Source organism: Hoplias malabaricus, chromosome 17 (genome assembly GCF_029633855.1).
Source record: "Hoplias malabaricus isolate fHopMal1 chromosome 17, fHopMal1.hap1, whole genome shotgun sequence".
Lineage (NCBI taxonomy): Eukaryota > Metazoa > Chordata > Actinopteri > Characiformes > Erythrinidae > Hoplias > Hoplias malabaricus.
The window spans coordinates 22,096,789-22,114,175 of NC_089816.1; the positions used below are offsets into that span (position 1 = coordinate 22,096,789).

General features: G+C 41.1%; 1 protein-coding gene across 2 annotated transcripts; it reads right to left on the reverse strand.

The window, feature by feature from the left end:
* Positions 1 to 15: 15 nt before the first annotated feature.
* slu7 (SLU7 homolog, splicing factor) lies at positions 16 to 16,894 on the reverse strand. Of its 2 annotated transcripts, none has more exons than XM_066649292.1 (15): positions 16,794 to 16,894; positions 4,384 to 4,587; positions 3,958 to 4,111; positions 3,779 to 3,859; positions 3,438 to 3,599; positions 3,249 to 3,320; positions 3,006 to 3,137; positions 2,791 to 2,888; positions 2,522 to 2,589; positions 2,066 to 2,205; positions 1,796 to 1,957; positions 1,249 to 1,353; positions 1,058 to 1,129; positions 798 to 911; positions 16 to 665 (listed from the first exon to the last, which is right to left on the reverse strand). In XM_066649292.1, exons 2-15 carry the CDS (start codon positions 4,536 to 4,538, stop codon positions 486 to 488), a joined length of 1,695 nt encoding a protein of 564 aa, XP_066505389.1. In that variant the 5' UTR covers positions 4,539 to 4,587; positions 16,794 to 16,894; the 3' UTR covers positions 16 to 485. The 2 variants fall into 2 exon arrangements, with proteins under 2 accessions (XP_066505389.1, XP_066505388.1); XM_066649291.1 differs by lacking the exon at positions 16,794 to 16,894 and adding an exon at positions 5,023 to 5,156.
* Between the last annotated feature and the right edge of the window lie 493 nt (positions 16,895 to 17,387).

Genomic DNA, 17,387 nt, shown 5'->3' on the forward strand with positions numbered 1-17,387 from the left:
TTGATTTAGCAGCAGAGTATCTTTTAATATTATAAAATGCACTGTTTCCACATCTTTGTTTTGTGTGCTGAGTTTGGCACATTTACCACAATGAATTGTGATTGTACTGTGTCCAATAATGAGTATACACTTAGGCCAATCCTAACTGATCACTCCTCACATAACATCAAAGAACAAACATGCCGTTTGATTAAAATCTGTATATTTTTCCAAAAAAAGAAAGAAACAAGGACGAATAAGCAGTCTATCGCATTCTTACATTTTTCCAAATGAGCAATATTCACAGGCTTTCATTAAACAGCATTGTTAATCATCTACTGCCAAGCTAAAATCAAAAAGACTTTTGAAAATTCAGCACATTGATGATTAAAGTCCAATCCTTTGCCCTTAAAAAAAAGTGCATAAGCTGTGTGACTAGTGTACGTTGTTCTGCAAAAGGCAAAATAGAACAAAGGGCGAAAACAAGTCGACCGAAAGCTTGTCCATCACTGGTTGAGGAAGGAGGCCATGGGGTCATCAGGTCGGCTGCGTTTCATGCGGAAGGCCTCCATCTCCTCCTCCGTGGGCTCTCGCACCTCCTTCAGGCTGTTGTAGGGCCTCTTCCTCTCATCTATCTGCATAATTTCTGCCACTTGCTTCAAACGCTGATCCTCCGCAGTCAGTGCCTGCAATAAAAAGACACAGATCTGAGCATTCTCGCCAAGACTTGATTGCATTCGTATGAATAAAAACAGCATGAGAAAACAGACATTATTTTAATTTCATTGACCCCATAATGACAGTAAACGCAAAAGCACCTTTTTCAGCTTCTCTTTCTTTTTGACTTCATCCTCCTCATCACTGCTGTCTGCATCCTTCTTCTTGTGCTTCTTGTTCTTCTTCTTCTTTTCTTTCATTTTTTCTTGGTGCATCTGAGTAAAAAAATTTCAGACGTCAAGAAAAACTCCCCCACAGAATTACAGACAGAGTCAGCTGTAAACTCAGACCACCGAAAGATAAGTAGAAAGTAATCAGACAGTAAGAAATAAGTATAGAGGGAGTCAACTTAAATGTTCACCTCTAAAAGTGTCTTTGGAACCTCCTCTTCTGCATCTTCCATGCCTTCCTCGAACGGGACACATGTAGAGTTCTGAAAAAGCAAACATTGTTATGTTCTTTGTGTCCAGCCAATGGTTTATGAAAATATAATTTATAAAACTAGTGAAGGGAAACAGTTCCAGGATCTAAAACAATAAAACGTAAGCTTACCACTGTTTTCCTGCCAGCTTCTCCAGTGCAGTAACTCTGTTTGACCAGAGAGTGGCAGCATTTGTAACCCCAACTGCCATCTTTCCAGAAAGACCCCCAAATACACTGAAAAATAGATTTATGAAAACGTTGTTCATCAATATATAAAGAATGCAACTTTACAACAGGATACATGATAATATATAAATTAACAAAATACCACATTCTCTAAAGTTGAAATAAATATACTTCCATAAATATGTCAGGTTTGTTTCCTGTTGATTATGGTTTATCTTTGCAATAAAAAAAATGCACTTAAAATCTGCATCTGACTGAGTTTTTTTGCTCCTGGGCTCCCCCTACAGTTGTAGAGTGTAATTCATTTGTACAACACCTTCTCGAACTCAAGGGAGGAGAAGGCAGATGTTTCCTACTCTCCCTCCAAAAGATACACAGTGCAGTATCAACATTCTCCCTATTACAGGCCTGTGATGTGTCTCAAAGATTTCGAAACAGTTGGGTTAAGGAAAAAATATCACATAAGGTTCTTTTAAACTCAACCACTTACAGTGTGGTTATTAATAAGAACATCTTCTTCATATTTTGAGCACGCCACTGCTTTCTCCTGTCCCTTAATAACGGCTCCGTGTCGAGAGTATTCCACATATTGCTCCGTCTGAGCCAGCAGCAGCTCTCGTGGAGGAGCGTCCAAGTGCTCCTCACCTCCATACTGCAGGAGAGAGGGAGAAGAACAGGGACCAAAAAAGGGCAGTTAATACACAAGAGACCTTAAACACTCCATATTAATGTCTTGTGTGAAAAGAAATGTCTTCGGTACCTTTTCCAGAATGCTCTGTTTCTGATCCTTCTTGAAGTCTTCCTTCTTGACCTTGAAGGACTGATGGAGCAGCTCCAGTTTAGTGGGATCAGCCTGCAGGTGAACGTCTGACCCCCTTTCGTATGCCTCCCAGGCAAAGACTACAGACACCAAACAAGATTTACACAGCCACAAGACCACAAAGGGGAGACAAGAATGGAAAAGGAAATAAACAGCACCAGTTAATTGGCTGTTTGTATAAAAACAATATTAGTGTTCCTCATGGAAAACACTGATTTCACAATGCAACAAATCCTAGTTCTCTGCTAATCTTTACTCTTTGTGGACCATTTTTAGCCTGCTAAACATGACTGAGTGAATGAGTGCATTACAAGCAAGGGCTCCCTGACTGAAAACTGACAGCATAAAAATGAGTTTTATTAAATATGTTACAGACAAAGCAGCGAAGTCACTTACGTTGGGTCTGTGCCATGGAGATTGTGTCTCCAGTGTAACGGGCAAAGTTGTCTCCCGCATAGCCCACCCTGCCAAAAACAACCAGCAGATATAAGAACACATTCAGTCAGTGTTTGAAATGTTTCTCTCATTGAAAATTCCCAGATGCTCTATCATCTCAGAAAAGGTCAGTATAGGAAAATGTTTCCAGTCTAAATAACACGAACTCGCAAAGTGATTAAGCAAGGTGTTTTTCATCGGATAAAAATGAAAAGGAGATTGAAACATACTCTTCTGGGATCTTGCCGGTGTTGGAGTAAGGGTTCTCCCTCATGGCTCGGGTCTTTGGGTCGTAGTAAGCCGAGTTTGGGTCAAGGTTTCTCAGGTACTGTAACAAAGACAGTATGTCTTCAGACAAAATTCACATAAAGCATTTTCTGACCGTGGACTAGGTGTATTTATCCTCAGTTATAAAAGGTCAGGAAAGCTGCATGACTGCACTTACCTTAGCAATGTCCTCTCTGATCCTCAGATTCCTCACTGTGATACGTCTCTTGGAGTCAAAGTTCTGTCCAGGCATGTCGATGTCATCTGCGTATTTATCCTCATCCTCATCTTCACTGTTATGCTCTCTCTCCTAAGCAAAGAAGAAGGAATCAACATGCGACCACAGGACTGGGGTTTTTTAACAACTTAATGTGTTCAATTTCTTTCCCAAGAAGAAAAATTCTTCTTAGTAGCTGCATACTTTTTGATCCATCAGTTTTCCTGTAGCCAGCTCCTCCTGTAGCCTCTGGGCTTTCAAAGTGCGCTTGGCCTGGTAAAGGGAAATGGTAAAAATTATTAAAAAGTTGCACACCAGGCCAAAATGACACTCCAGATGAATGCACATTGTGGTACATTCTGGGAAAGTTACAACAAAGTCAGGACTTGCCAGGTCAACTTTTCCATACTCCTCCACAATGCGCATATGGTCTTCAGGGTCATAGCCATTCCAGCGGTCTCTCTTCCCATCATAGTCCATTGAGAGCTGGATTTGGTGATGCTCATCAGGAGCGAGGCCTGTACCAGAGAACTTGGCCCCAACCTTTCTGGGCCGCTGTGGGGAAAACCGAGATGAGATATAATTCATCATCTTGTACAGCTTAGGCCTTGTCAGTGTGTGGCTGAGCAGGTGTGATGCCTAAGAGCTATAGTCTCATTTTAGTTCTCAAAACAAACCAAATAAATAATTAAATAAGATACATTTCAATACAATTATGAAGAGGAGTCCTTTACCTCTAAACAGTCCTTTTTCTTGTGTGTCATAGCACCACAATTTTCACATGCACCCTTTCTGTATTTTGTACTGAGAGGTTTCTAGAGAAAAAAGAGCCAAAAATAAGTATTCTGCCTGATCCCAAGACATAGATATAACTGCAGAACAGAACAGCAGTGAAATACAGAAAGCTGCTTACATCCTGTACTCCTCTCTTGTACCAATCTCCAATGACGGAGAACTGTCTCTGTTTCTCCTCCTGAGGCCTCTGGTGCTTTAGTGTAGGTCTCTTAGAGGGGTCAATATACCATGGAACAGAGGCAATATACTGAGGAATGTGAGGGTTGATGTCCCTAAATGAGATGAGAACATGGAAAGGGATAAGACAGCACTTTGAGTAAATGCTTCAGAAAGTTATGAGAGACTGCATTAACATACTTTTTTTCTCTGCAACGAGTGTTTTACATGCAGCACTTCACTAAAACTCCAGTTAAAACTGAGTTAGTTAATTCTTTGTAAAGCAATATACAGCTGCTTAGAAAAACAAATCAACATCAGAAACAGTATTGTCATATTCTCAAACCCTCTGTGTGTTTGGGTACTGAAGCCCTGCTAATCCACTCACTTTCCTTCTTCGTCCACCTCTGCCGGAGCATTACCCAGTTTCCGCTGCTCCTCCAGCTCCTTCTTCTTCCTCCAGTCTTCTCTGGTCATTTTCTTGGGTTCCTCCAAGTCCACTATCCCCTCCTGGCCCAGCTGCTTCTCCTCTTCTTTAGACATTGTTCTCAGGACAGAGGTCTCTCCACAGAAGAGCCTTTAACAGTGATACCTGAGGGTCAAAAAGACAGCTGAACAGTTACTCCAAACTGAACGAATCAAGGCATTGAAAACTTTAAACGGCCCCTTAAATACATCATTTTGATGATGATGATGGTGGTGATAATAAAAAAAATGACAAACTCAGGCATTAAGGTCTTGATGATTTCCAGCTTATTGACTCGGAGATGGAGTTAATGTAAAGTTAACGTAACACTGAATAAAGATCATTCTCGCACAGGAACCTTCAACAATGTCACAACCAAGTCATAAATACGTTATAAACCTAAATGACTGAGAAATATAATCTCAATATGAAACTCTAAAAAGGAGCGTAAACGCAGCACTATTTAAGATGGAACGGCGAATCCGAATGAATTTCGGCGAAAACGGACACTAATTTCATCTTCCTCCGCATCATACAGCAAATATCATGAAATATCTTCACCTGTTTTAACTCAAAAAAGCAACCAAACTGCGATGAAACCGAAAATAACAACAAGGACCAGCTTAAGTCTCCAGCGACGTTTTAGCAAAGTGAAGACAGCGAAATTAGCGATAGCATTCCCATGGAAACAGGAAGTACATTTTCCAAAATAAAAGACTCTGGGGTTTAATACCTTTAAAATGTGTAAATATTCAAATAAATATTTAACTTCATAAAGTGTTCTAAAGCATTTCATAATTTTGTATGAAACAAGCACCACTATGTAAGAATTTCTCACCCTATACATGTGACACACACTGAGGTGTAATTAATTCACATATATAAAAGATGGACATAGTTTTAACGGAATACTGCCTAAACAGGCAGGTGTTAGAGAAACGCACTTGTTTCCGGTTTGCCAGACTAAATAAAAGTCACGAACGGTTCCTGGATTGAGTCTTTTACTGTTTTACTAAAGTAGGGTTTCAAACAGGTTTTCGTTCGTTATGATAGATTTAATAAAATATTTTTCATCACTATTTTATAAACATGCCAATTTCTTCATTTAAAAAATGTTATCTATTTATTTATTTATAATTAAAACAAATGTATCATCTTTATTGTTATACGTAACTATAAATTAGTTTAACACACAACGTTCTAGTTCATTAGCGTGTGATTGATAAAACAATATTTATAAATGTTAATTATTATAAATAAACAGATGTCACAGATATAAATTGTAATTATAGATTGTTATTTACTATTGATTTGACCACGTTTACTTATGTACAAAACACTGAGTGGCAACCGAACACTGTTACATTTATGAAGATATTTTGACTTATGCATTCTGTCAAAAATAGAATTGCTAAATACTCTATGTAGAAGGTTTCAGAATAGAGTTGACCCTAGGCCTCATGTTTCTAGCTCGGGGATTTCCTCCTTGTAATCTGCTTCACATTGACATTTAAATGTGATTTAATGATTTAGAGTGCATGCATTTTTTTGTTGTTTTAATTCAACATTCATTTTGTGTGGTTTAGCTCATTAACTCATTGTGCTTAAATAGGGTCACATTAAATCCCAGCACAAACATCACAAGACTAAAGTTTTCTAGTGTTGACTGAACCTCAATCTGTTCTACCATACATGATGGCATAGTACAGCAATGATATAACAAATGAGAAGTTTATTTGCATTAGATCATGAGATGACTTGAACAGCAGCTGACCAAACTTATTTTTGGAGGTATTGTTTGGAGGAACAGTGAGGAACACTTCAATGCTGAACAAAACTCTTGTTTTATATAGTAAAACTTTTCTCTAATCAACACATCTACAATTAAATGAAGCAAAGCAGCTTATACTATTATTAAGTGTATTATTTAAGAATGTTTATTACAAAACATACAATGGTGTAAGATTACATGTAGTGCAAAAATGCTGCCACACTCTATATGTTCGCGATACACACTTAAAAAATGAAGGTGATTTTGTTTTATGTTCTCTGTCTTTTGATGCATAAGCAAATGATCTATCTTGCTAACTTGGTTCTAAAATTAGCAAGGCCCTATGACTGTTAGTCCAGTGTGTCAGATTCCAGCAGCTTGCTCTATCTGGAGTGGAATAGCACCTGCTGCTAGCTGTAACACTCTGTTAAGCTTGGCACAGACCGTGAGCTACAGCCAAACTCTATTAAAATAAACCAGGTCAGATTTGTGAAGTCCTTTTTTTGTGCATGCTTCAAAGGAAGGTCACACTGGCCCCTCTTTATCTAGTAGCCCATGTCTTCTTTTTAGCAGTCCCATGTCTAAAATAGCCTGGCTGTATGGGATCTGCTAGTTGAGAGAGTGATGATAGTGACTCTGTTGTAGCTTTATGACGCTGGTTTGGTGCTAGGGGGCTGGACCTGTCTCTGTGCAGGGTGGCCTGAGTGGGGGAAAGGATCAGTGTAGCACACAGGCACACTGACCCCCCTGCTGGACCCTCATCATCAAATCGAGGTACAGTACATATCTGTTTCTTGTAAATATTTTGTGAAGTGGTTGGTGTGCTATTCCATTCAAAATGGTCTTAGACTGTTAAAGAGAAAAAGGCAAGTGTGTATGCAAGTGAACATGGGTAATAGTTTTTGAGCAGTGTTTGTTTTGCTTACTTTTATTCCTTGGCAGTCACATTTGGCACATATTTTAACTGAGAATATATTACTGCTTTCATCCTTATCTTCTAAAAATATCTGAAATGTTTGTGCAATTATATCAATGTTTAAATATGATTTCAGGGTATTAAACTATACCTAATAATAATACCTAGTAATAAACAATTCTAAATATTTATTACAACTGTCTCAAAAAAGATTTATAAAATTATGCATTTAAATATGTGTTAAAATAATTCAATACTTATATTGGTTTATCTTTGTTTTAGGCATGAATACCTCTCCCGTATTTTAAGTGGCACAGACAGCAACTAACTGCCGCTCCAAAGCTTGAGCCACAGGCTAAGTAGGAGTACTCTGTGTGTGGAGCAAAGAAATGGAAAGTTGGGTTCTGGAAGGGGACAGCTACTCATTCCTCCACAGCTCTCCACCAAACTTCAGCCTCCGGCACAGAGACGGGCCAAATCGTGTAGAGATCTTCGACATCACCAGTATCCCCAGCTCCCGCAGTGTCATTTCTGAAACAACATGCCTTTGCGACATTTTTGGGGACGATGGCGAGTCTACCCTCTCCAGCAGCCCGGCCTCTACTTCTTTTCTGAAAAGGGATGTGGATGCACATGTTCCAGCTGAAGAGGTTAATGATTCATCTGGATCCTATCATACCGCCCAAAGCTCAGAACAGATGAGTGACACCAGTGATACATTTGAGGACTCCAAAGACACAGATTCTCTTAAACATCCAAAGGATGTGCTTTCACCTGATAATGCGGAATTAAGCTCACCACCAAAGGAATTTACCTCTTCAAATGACAGAACTGTAATTGCCTCAGAAAATGGCTCACTTACACCAACTCCAACAGAAGACAGTGGCTTGTCACAGACAGAGTATCAGAAAACATTTCATGCGTCTCAAGACACCATCCCAATACAAACAGCTGAAAATATTGATTCATCTGCTCAGCCACTAGTAATGTCAACAGCTGAATTTAGAGACACTAATGTTAGAGTAAGTGATTCATTAAAAGACACAGGCTCTTCTGGACCCTTATCTGAAACCAGATATATCTCAGAACCAAGCAACACTGCCTCATTTGAACTAAGGGACATTAGCACAGCGCATAAGCAGAGAGAAAGCTCATTTTCAGAAAACCAAGGAAACCATGTTCAAACAGATACTGCATCCAAACTTTCTGCAGAGGATAACAATGTGCTCAGTTACCCTGAGGGTCAAGAAGCAGAGATCTCCGATGTACAAGATATAAGAATTAATCATTGGTCATCAAAAGAAGATATTCAAGAAGCAGTAAGAACTGACGTCTCAACTGACCTTAACTTATCACATGGTGACTGTGACTGTACTCCCACCACGAGCTGTCCCTCAACAAACAATACTTCAAGAGCTCTGACACCAATGTCCACTTCACCCGAACAAGCAGAAACAAATATCTGCTCTGATTCTGATGTCACATCAGAACCAAAGGTTTTAGAAAGTTCTTCACCTGAAAGAATGAGGTTACCGTCTACTCTTTTAGATGAGGATGCAGCATGGTTACCAGAAGAACCTAGAACTGTACCATCGCCTACTCTTTCTGCTGAAGGTAACACAGAATCGAACATTTCACCTGAGCCTCAGCACCCTGCTCTTTCTGCTGAAGATAACCCAGAAATGAGTATTTGTCAGCATCCAAATATTTCTCTGGAAACATCAGAATTAGTGGCCTCACCCGATATGAGAAGATCATCCTTCTTGTCGGACACATCTGAAACACTCCAGTCACCTGAGGTCAGTGAGTTCTGCTCATTTTCAGATTCTCCAGTGGCTGCTACCTCCTCTGAGCCATCAGTAGTAATACACACACCTGTGGGTTACAGCATCAGCCCTTCACCTGAGTTTGAGAGAAAGGTCTGTTCCACGGAACCAGAAGTTTTGTCATCCACATCCAAGGTCACAGAAATGGATTATCCAGTAACACCTACAGGTTTCCAAAGTTCAGTTTCCTCACCTGATTCAAAACTGTGCCTCACACCTGAATCAAGGAGCATCACCTCAACACCAGAAATTAGACAAGATTTTCTTACACCAAATTCAGTGGCTTCTGCTCTTTCCCCAGAACTGAGGTCTGCCACTTGTTCTCCTGAAATTAGAACAATAACATGTAGCATCCAGGCACAAAACTCAAATTCACCTCAGGTTCAAGGAGTTGAGCACAGGGCTGCATTTCCCCTAGTTCTTGAGCAGTATCCTAACGTACAGGAGGTAATGTATGCTGAAAGTTCTAGCCCAACTACACAACTCACAAATGAGATTAAAGACCTGGCAAGTTCACCCATCTCAGGCATTTCATCAGAGCCAGAGGGCAAATTCAGACCACTGTCGGCTACTGTAAGTATGCCAAGAGATGCAAGTCCTTCCTCTGAAATCAGACATCAAATGTCACCTGACGGATTCAGTGATCACACATCAGTCCCAGATCCTTGCATCCCTGTAGATGAGGAAGACAGTCATCACTTAACAAGTGAGGAGATGGATCTCCCTTTACTGGGGCCAGCTGACAGAGGCCAGTTTAATGATTACGAAGAACTCCCAAAAAGCAGCAGCCCTGCACTGGAAGATCCTGTAGCTCTCAGCCAAACTCGGTCACTAAACAATTCAGTATTTGATCAAGGAGACAAGTTCTCTGTAATGAAAACAGAAGAATGTGAAGAAAAAATGAATGAGAATTTGTGGACTGTATCAAATACAACAACTGCACCTATAGCAGAGGAGAGCGATGATATAAAAGGTAATGACAGCTGCGGCAAAACAGAAATGTTGGAGAAAGAATCAGCAGGTAGTGAAAAGCCTCATGGTCATTTGCCAGTGAGACCTAGGGAAAGCCCCACTGTTTTCCATAGTGACAATCAGAGATGGAATGACAGTGAGCCATGTAGGAACAAGGGGTGGAGTGAAGATAGGGTGGTACAGGAGGAGCATGAATCAGAAAAAGAGGCGGAGGATATAGTGGAGGGTAGTTACAGAGGGGAACAGGTTGAGCTGTCATTCAGGGCCAGGAATAGAAAAGGGCCTGCAAGCCACAGCACTGCTCCCTCAAGCGGAGACCCGAAGTCTGGAATTCAAGCTCGCCGTTATTTTGAGTCTCCCCTGACAACTCGGCAGCAACAGAGTCTTCTCAGAGCACAAGGCTCTCAAAAAGAGAACAAGAGTGGTGCCAGGAGGGTCCAGTTGGCTTTCCAGAGCAAGCACAGCGGTGCTATACGTCTTCCTTCAGGATGCACTAGTGAGACGTCCAGTATGGGAAGCGAGTTTGACGAGGCAGACAATGAAGTGAAGTGGTTTACAGATCTAGCCTTCAGAAGCCTGTCGAGCCCTCAGGGGGATTACCTGGATGTCTACAGCTCCAGCCACAGATCATCAACCAATGTATCACGGCCATCTACCGTGGACAGTCCTGGTGCTTCAACATGGATGTCTTATGCAGAATTACGTGGCTCAAAATTACATGAAAATGATGATCTCCCATGTCACGTTTCCTCTTTTTTACCCCATGGTAGCCTGGACCCTTCCAAGCGTTTTGAGATGGGTAATTTTGAATGTGTGGACGTAGCAGTGGAGAGCAAAGAGGAATCCAAGAGGGGAAAGAGGACAGTCCCAAAAAGGCAGATCCAGCTTAAGAGGCGAGACCCTGATGAATCAAAATCTGTTGAGAATGCAGTGAATGTGATGGATTCACCGGCCACACAGAGACGCCCAAGAGACACTCTCTTTTGCCAACATAGCACCCCAGCAGCAGTGCAGGAGAATGTGTTTGGAGATCAATCTGAGATTCATACTGAAAGGAAGATGCTGCAGAAGTCTGCATCTTTGGATGAAAGCACACCTCAGACAAAGATGGCCTCCTGTATCATCAAGAGTGTCCTTTCTAAGAAAATGGAGACCAAAGAATCTTCAAGAAGTCCATCTGAAGATAAAAAGGAACAACCTGAAACACTCTTTGCAGGACCAAGCCACATAGAGAGACATAGTTTAAGTTCTAGTGTACCCTTTGAAGGAAGCCTATCCTCAGATGACTTTGTTGGCAAAGAGGAAAAAAGCCCTCTTCTTCAGAAGAAGACCTGTGGGCCTAAGGTTCCTCCCAAGCCATTTTTCAAGGCCGGTTTTATACCTGCTTACAATAATCCTGGCATAGCTGAACTTCCTCTCAAAGTCCCAGTAAGCGATCACGGGAAACCTAGTATGGAGTATCCTTTTGCTGATAAAACACCTAAAAAACAAATGATCAAGAACAAGGAGGTGGACACAAGTGGCCTGAGAGAGAAATTCAGCAACAACTTAGCAAATACCATCACAAGGAGTACAAGCTCTTCTGCCACCCGAGCTACAAGAGCACATGGCAGAACAACATACAGAGATTTGGATGATCAAGCATTATCAGAAAGCTGTAAACCACAGGACAGTAGAAGGACATTCTTGTCACAAACCCCTGAAATCACTCTCAAGCCTTCTGCGGTCAAAGACAAAAAGAAGTCTTCACTGAAGGTTTCTCTCTCTCCTGATCACACAACAAGTGATTTTCCATTGGCGGAAACACTTGAGAGGCAACAGAGATTTAATCGAGAAGAAGATGAAGAAAATGGGGTCGTGAAAAAGGATCATGAAAAAATACAACCGAAACAAGTTATACACAAAGTTAGGGATGTTAGGAAGCTAGTAAAGAACACATACAACTTGTCCTTTAAAGCGACAACCACCACAGAAACAGAAGACGCAGATTCTCAAAACTATAAAGAAATGCCACCACAAAATCCACATGCATTGCATATTGAATGTAAAGCCATCAGCTGGAAGAACAAGCAAGCATCTGAGAATAAAAAATTAGAAGAAGCTTCTACTGCTGAGGAATCAGAGATGAACAAAGATAAGAATATTTCAGAAACAACAGATAAGCATTCTTTGCCAAGGAATAAATTGGATACAAATCAAAGCATCTCGACATCTTCCAATAACTGTGAGCAGAGCACAGACCTAGAAGTTCCTCCTAGGCCTACAAGCAAGGAAATCTCAGCATTAGTGTTTCTGCAAGACGCCACATCCAAATCAGTTCAGAGTCCAGTCTGTCCTGCTTCACCAGATGGGAAAACTAAGAGCAGTAGTCACTCTGTGTCTATGCTACTGAAAGAAAAAGGGATGCAGGCTGACATTGGGGTTTGCGACATTGTAAATGAAGGTGGTGGTACCACACCTAAGCTCATCAACACACTAGAAATCCCTTTGCAGACATGTGTCCCAGATGGGACCTTAAAAGTGTCACAGAAAATGCAGAAGGAAGACAAGGATTTGCCTGCTGAACGGAAGACACCCACTGACAGAACCCCGCAGGCAAATCATTGTGTCTCATTGCTTAGGAGCTCTCCAATGCCTAAGGAAGTGAGAGTGAGTCCCAGTATAATGTCTCTAGACAATCAGAGTCAAGCAGCTTCACTGCAATCTTCAAAGGATGAGAAAACTACAACTCACTCCACCTCTGTGGCAAAAGTTTCAGCTCCACTTGCAACATCAAACAAGGCAGAGGTGAGATCATTTTCTAGCAATACAAAAAGTCATGCAATGTCTGTGGCCACATCCAAAGAGATAGAGTTACCCATACAAGTGAGGTCAATATCCAGTGACAGGCCAAAACCTTCTGTGCCACCCAAACCCAGTTATAAACAGCCATTTACAGAAACCAGGTCAATGTCAAGTGAACATTCTAAAACAGACATCACACCAACATCATTTATTTTCAAACAGCAGACACATTTGAAGAGTGATGCTGAGACAAATGAGACATCAGCAGCAGTGCCACACAAAGAGCAAACGACTGATGCTCCATCCAACACCAAACAATTTGCCGTGTTAGCTGTGTCAAGTTACAAACCTTCATCAGTCCCAGTAACAACAGTGTCAGGTTCTATGCAAAAATCAACAACCTCTGTATCTACTGGCAAGCAACAGGTATCTACCACTTCTTTGCAAAGCCCAGTCAACCAGCAACTTGCCATCAGTCAGGATCAAGTGATGCCAGACAGTTCTTGTGCAACCAGTCAACACATCTCAGCTGCAGCATCACAAGGTCATGTCTACAAGCAACCTACAAAGACACCCTCATTTAATAACCAGTTGCACAAAGACGACTTCCTTTTCCAGGCATCAGATGATCCCCCAAGTTATGATGAACGAGAAAGTTTTAGCCCTTTGCTGCTTTCTGATTTACCCCCAAGAAGAGTGAACCGATACCATCCCACCAACAAACATTCTCCATGTTCCTGCTCGACAGCTTCCCATCCACACCTTGGCCATCCTTACCATGGCTCACAAAACCATACGCCACCTATCCCACAGTCTCCAGGGCAGGGGCTTTCATACTCAGGTGCACCACCTCAGGCCCAAGTCCGCCCTCATCAAAGCAGACAGGATGGCCAGCCCTTAAATTATACACCCATCGTACCCAAATCCACAGTACCTCCAGCGCCAGCCATGATTCAACCTTTGCACCACTCTTATCCCTGCACCGCTCCAGGCACACAGACATATGGTGATGAACAACAGCCAGCACCTTCCACTCAGCAGATGGAAAGGCATTCAGCTAATCGCCGTTCACCACAAGCCGCAAGTGGTGCAGCTTATCACGAGCACAGCCGTTCACCCAATATATCTCTGGACCCTAGATCCCAGTTTTTCAGTGCCCATGATTTACCACCAGCTTTTGCCCATGAATATGGAAGTGATGGCACTGGGGGTGGTAGTGTCCTGTACCCAGAGAATGCCAGTGGGCTTGGGTATGGGCAAGGCCCTCGTCGAGTCCTTCTAGATCCCGAAACTGGAAAGTACTTCTACATTGAAGTGCCGATGCAGCCACTGAGGAAAATGTTGTTTGATCCAGAATTGGGGCAATATGTGGAAGTTCTCATACCTCAGCAGGCCATGTCTCACTCTGGTATGTATCCCCCAACAGCTGCACCGTATCCCTCGCTCCATGGTCCAGGGTTATATGCACCTCAGTACTTGCCCTATGCTGCACCACCTCATCCTCAGTCTGCCCAGCAACCACGGCATCCCGAGACATCAGTCTCTGCTTCACTCCATCAAAGCAGCATGGGATATGGAAGCTCAGCAAGCCAGACCCCAAAGACAGAGGCAAAAGGCCATCCATCGGTGGATCAGAGTTATTTAGAGAGCATGTATTACATTCCCACTGGGATGAATGCAAGCCCTAATTCTACTGCTTCGGACTGCTACCACAAACGATCACCAAATATGCCTGTCCCGGGGGGCAGGAGAGCATGACATAGCAATAGCTAACTCACAGTCTAAATAAATTACAGTCGCGGGTGATAAGGCCAGGTTCGAGTGAACTGTCTAAAATACAGATTCAGTTTAACTCCACTGCATCTCTTTGACGACACATCAAAAATTAGCCCAACCCTGGGCTCTCCGATTTGATAAAACACAAGATTATATCATATTTATTGAGACAATTGGGCCTTATCTTTGGTGTGTTGTCTTTTTTAATTGTTTTATATTAGCTTATGGTCAAGTTCCAATAGCACATCCCTGATAATCATGATTTTTAATAAGGTTACCCAATCACATGTGTCAACTGGTTATTTGCAGTTTTAATACACTTTGAGCAAATAGCACTAACTTGTTGTTAATCTTAGAGAAAGACTAGGATACTTGACTAGGATAGCGTTCAGCACTTGTAATTCGCACTGAATGTTTATTCCCGGGGTATCATTAAGTTGGAGAGACAATTTCCCTTAGGACATACAAGTAAACAAACGAGAGGGAATATACAGATTTGAGCCTCCCACTCTTCTATATATTCACCATTTTAAAATTGCAGATATATTTTCTAATGATACAAAACTGCCATGTGCTATTTTTTTTTACACACAGTTATACACAATTAAAGGTATTTGTTCACTGCCACAATCTATGTGTCAAGGGTTTTCTTTTCTTCTTCATATGTCTTTCTATCATAACTGGACTGAATCAGTTTTTGTTTATTATTGCGAACTAGTACATTTAAAAAGAAACACAATGCAGGGACATAAATGTTGCTGAAATATATTTTAAGAACCATCCAATGTAGAAATAGTCATATTCTGCATATATTACTTTTCAGGGATATTCATTTTAGACTCAGACTGCCATCTGGTGGACACTAATGAAATTAATAGTCTCTAAACGTTAGTATCTTACAGATTTTCACTGCTCAGAAATATATTTAATATATAATATTAATATAATTGTATATATATATATATATATATATGGTGCAATATATATTTATAGCTTTTCAAACAAACTTGCTAGGACATTTTCCTATGTCCAAAGTTCAGTCTTAGAAGCTGGTTGTGTAATCTCTTTCTCCAGCTAATCCCACAAATTTAGACACACTGTCCTATCTCAGATGTCCAGTTTCGGTCTCTTACTGCAAATTACAGCATAGAGTGACAAATGAGTGGCCTCTAGTACAGCTAATATACTTTTTTGGTACATTCGGCAGATCCATCAGAGCAGACAGAATGACATAATGTAGCAAAAGTGGGCTTGGTCATGATGTGGCCCACTAGTGTTGTGCAAATGTCTCCACCAAACAGATCTCGATGCCCACCCGCATGCAACAGGCACACCCTGGAATGACTGTGTTATGTTTCCTGCCTCATTGATTGCATTACAGTGGCAGAGGCAGATGGAAACTCACAGTGTTCCCTGATGTTTTTGAGAAGATAACAGCCAGCGCGTGGGTGTCAGGCATCCCTCACCCCCACCCCCTGCGTGGGCCAACTGAATGAAAACCCAAAATAATGACTGCAGTTCACCTATGACTTCACTTGGCACAAGTGAGGAAGTGGAAACAAATGTCATGTTCTTTTTGGAAGGGTCATTAGCCCTTTAACAAAATATATGTGACAGTATCTTCTAATAACACCTGAGATTAAGGTTAAAAGGCCCATATATATTTTTCTCCTGCAATTTCACAAGAAGGTGTTGTGTACAAAACCATACTTCATATTTATGCAAAACCTTTTCATTACTTAGACTGAACTGGGTTGATACGTTACTGTAAACACACTTTGTTCTGAGAGGCTCATTTGTATTGTACCTTATTCATGGAATACAGAATACCTTTAGATGAAGGGGTGGAGCTGAACTGCTGAATTGACAAATATATGTAAATGTGTTGGTGTTTGTGATATCACAATTGATTTCTAAAGAGGCTGCTCTGCAGATTTACAGCCCTATATGATCTGCATGTTCTGTGGCATTATTGGCACGTCTTAAACCACTGAAAAAGAAAAAGTAAGTAAGTAAGTAAATAAATAAAGATCTTTCAAAGATAAAATATTCGACTATACACATAATAAAGGTTTTATTGTGTTTCCTCCATGATTGATTGGAATTTGTGGAATCGACGAGTACTGCATGTACACATGGCAACTTAACCACAACATTTCCAACAGAGTAAAGACAAAGCCCCTGCTGTCAGCTGGGCTTCAGGTAACCGGCCCATATAAGGCTTTGTTCCGCAAGGTGATGAAAAAACATACGGAAACATGAATGAACCTGCAGGGGCTGAACTTACCTGTGTGTCAGGTACACCTGGTACGCAGGAGGATTGAGAAATAAATGCAGCCCTTCCGGATGTGTTGAGTCACTAAGCAACCCTTCTGCTAAACAAAAATGCAGACCAGATCCTGCCGGCTCGCTCGTCAGCATTGTCCTGAGATGTATTCCGCTTCTGAGCCAGCAGGTGGCGTAGTCACAATCTTGTGGTTACATTAAATTAGGGAGAGGATCCCTTCCAATAAAAGTTCAGTCTTAATCTCAAAAGATGAGTGCAGAGATCATTTTTATTTAATTGCAGTTTAGATGCAGTCTCAAAGTGATTCATACAGGACAATAAACAAAGCACCGGAAAGCTGAAACGTAAACCAAATGAAGTAACAGTAAAGCTGCAAATGAAATACTAATCTGAAATATGTGACGTAATACTCAGTGCATACTTAAATATATTTTATTGTCTTCTCTCTGCTTTTTATTTTATTTATTTAATTTAAAAATAAATGAATAAATGTAAAAAAAAAAAGAATAATTAATAAAAAGATTTTTATACAACCATTTTGTAACTTCTCTTACAGATTTGAACAGTCTATTTCAGGACACTGTACAGAGCTCT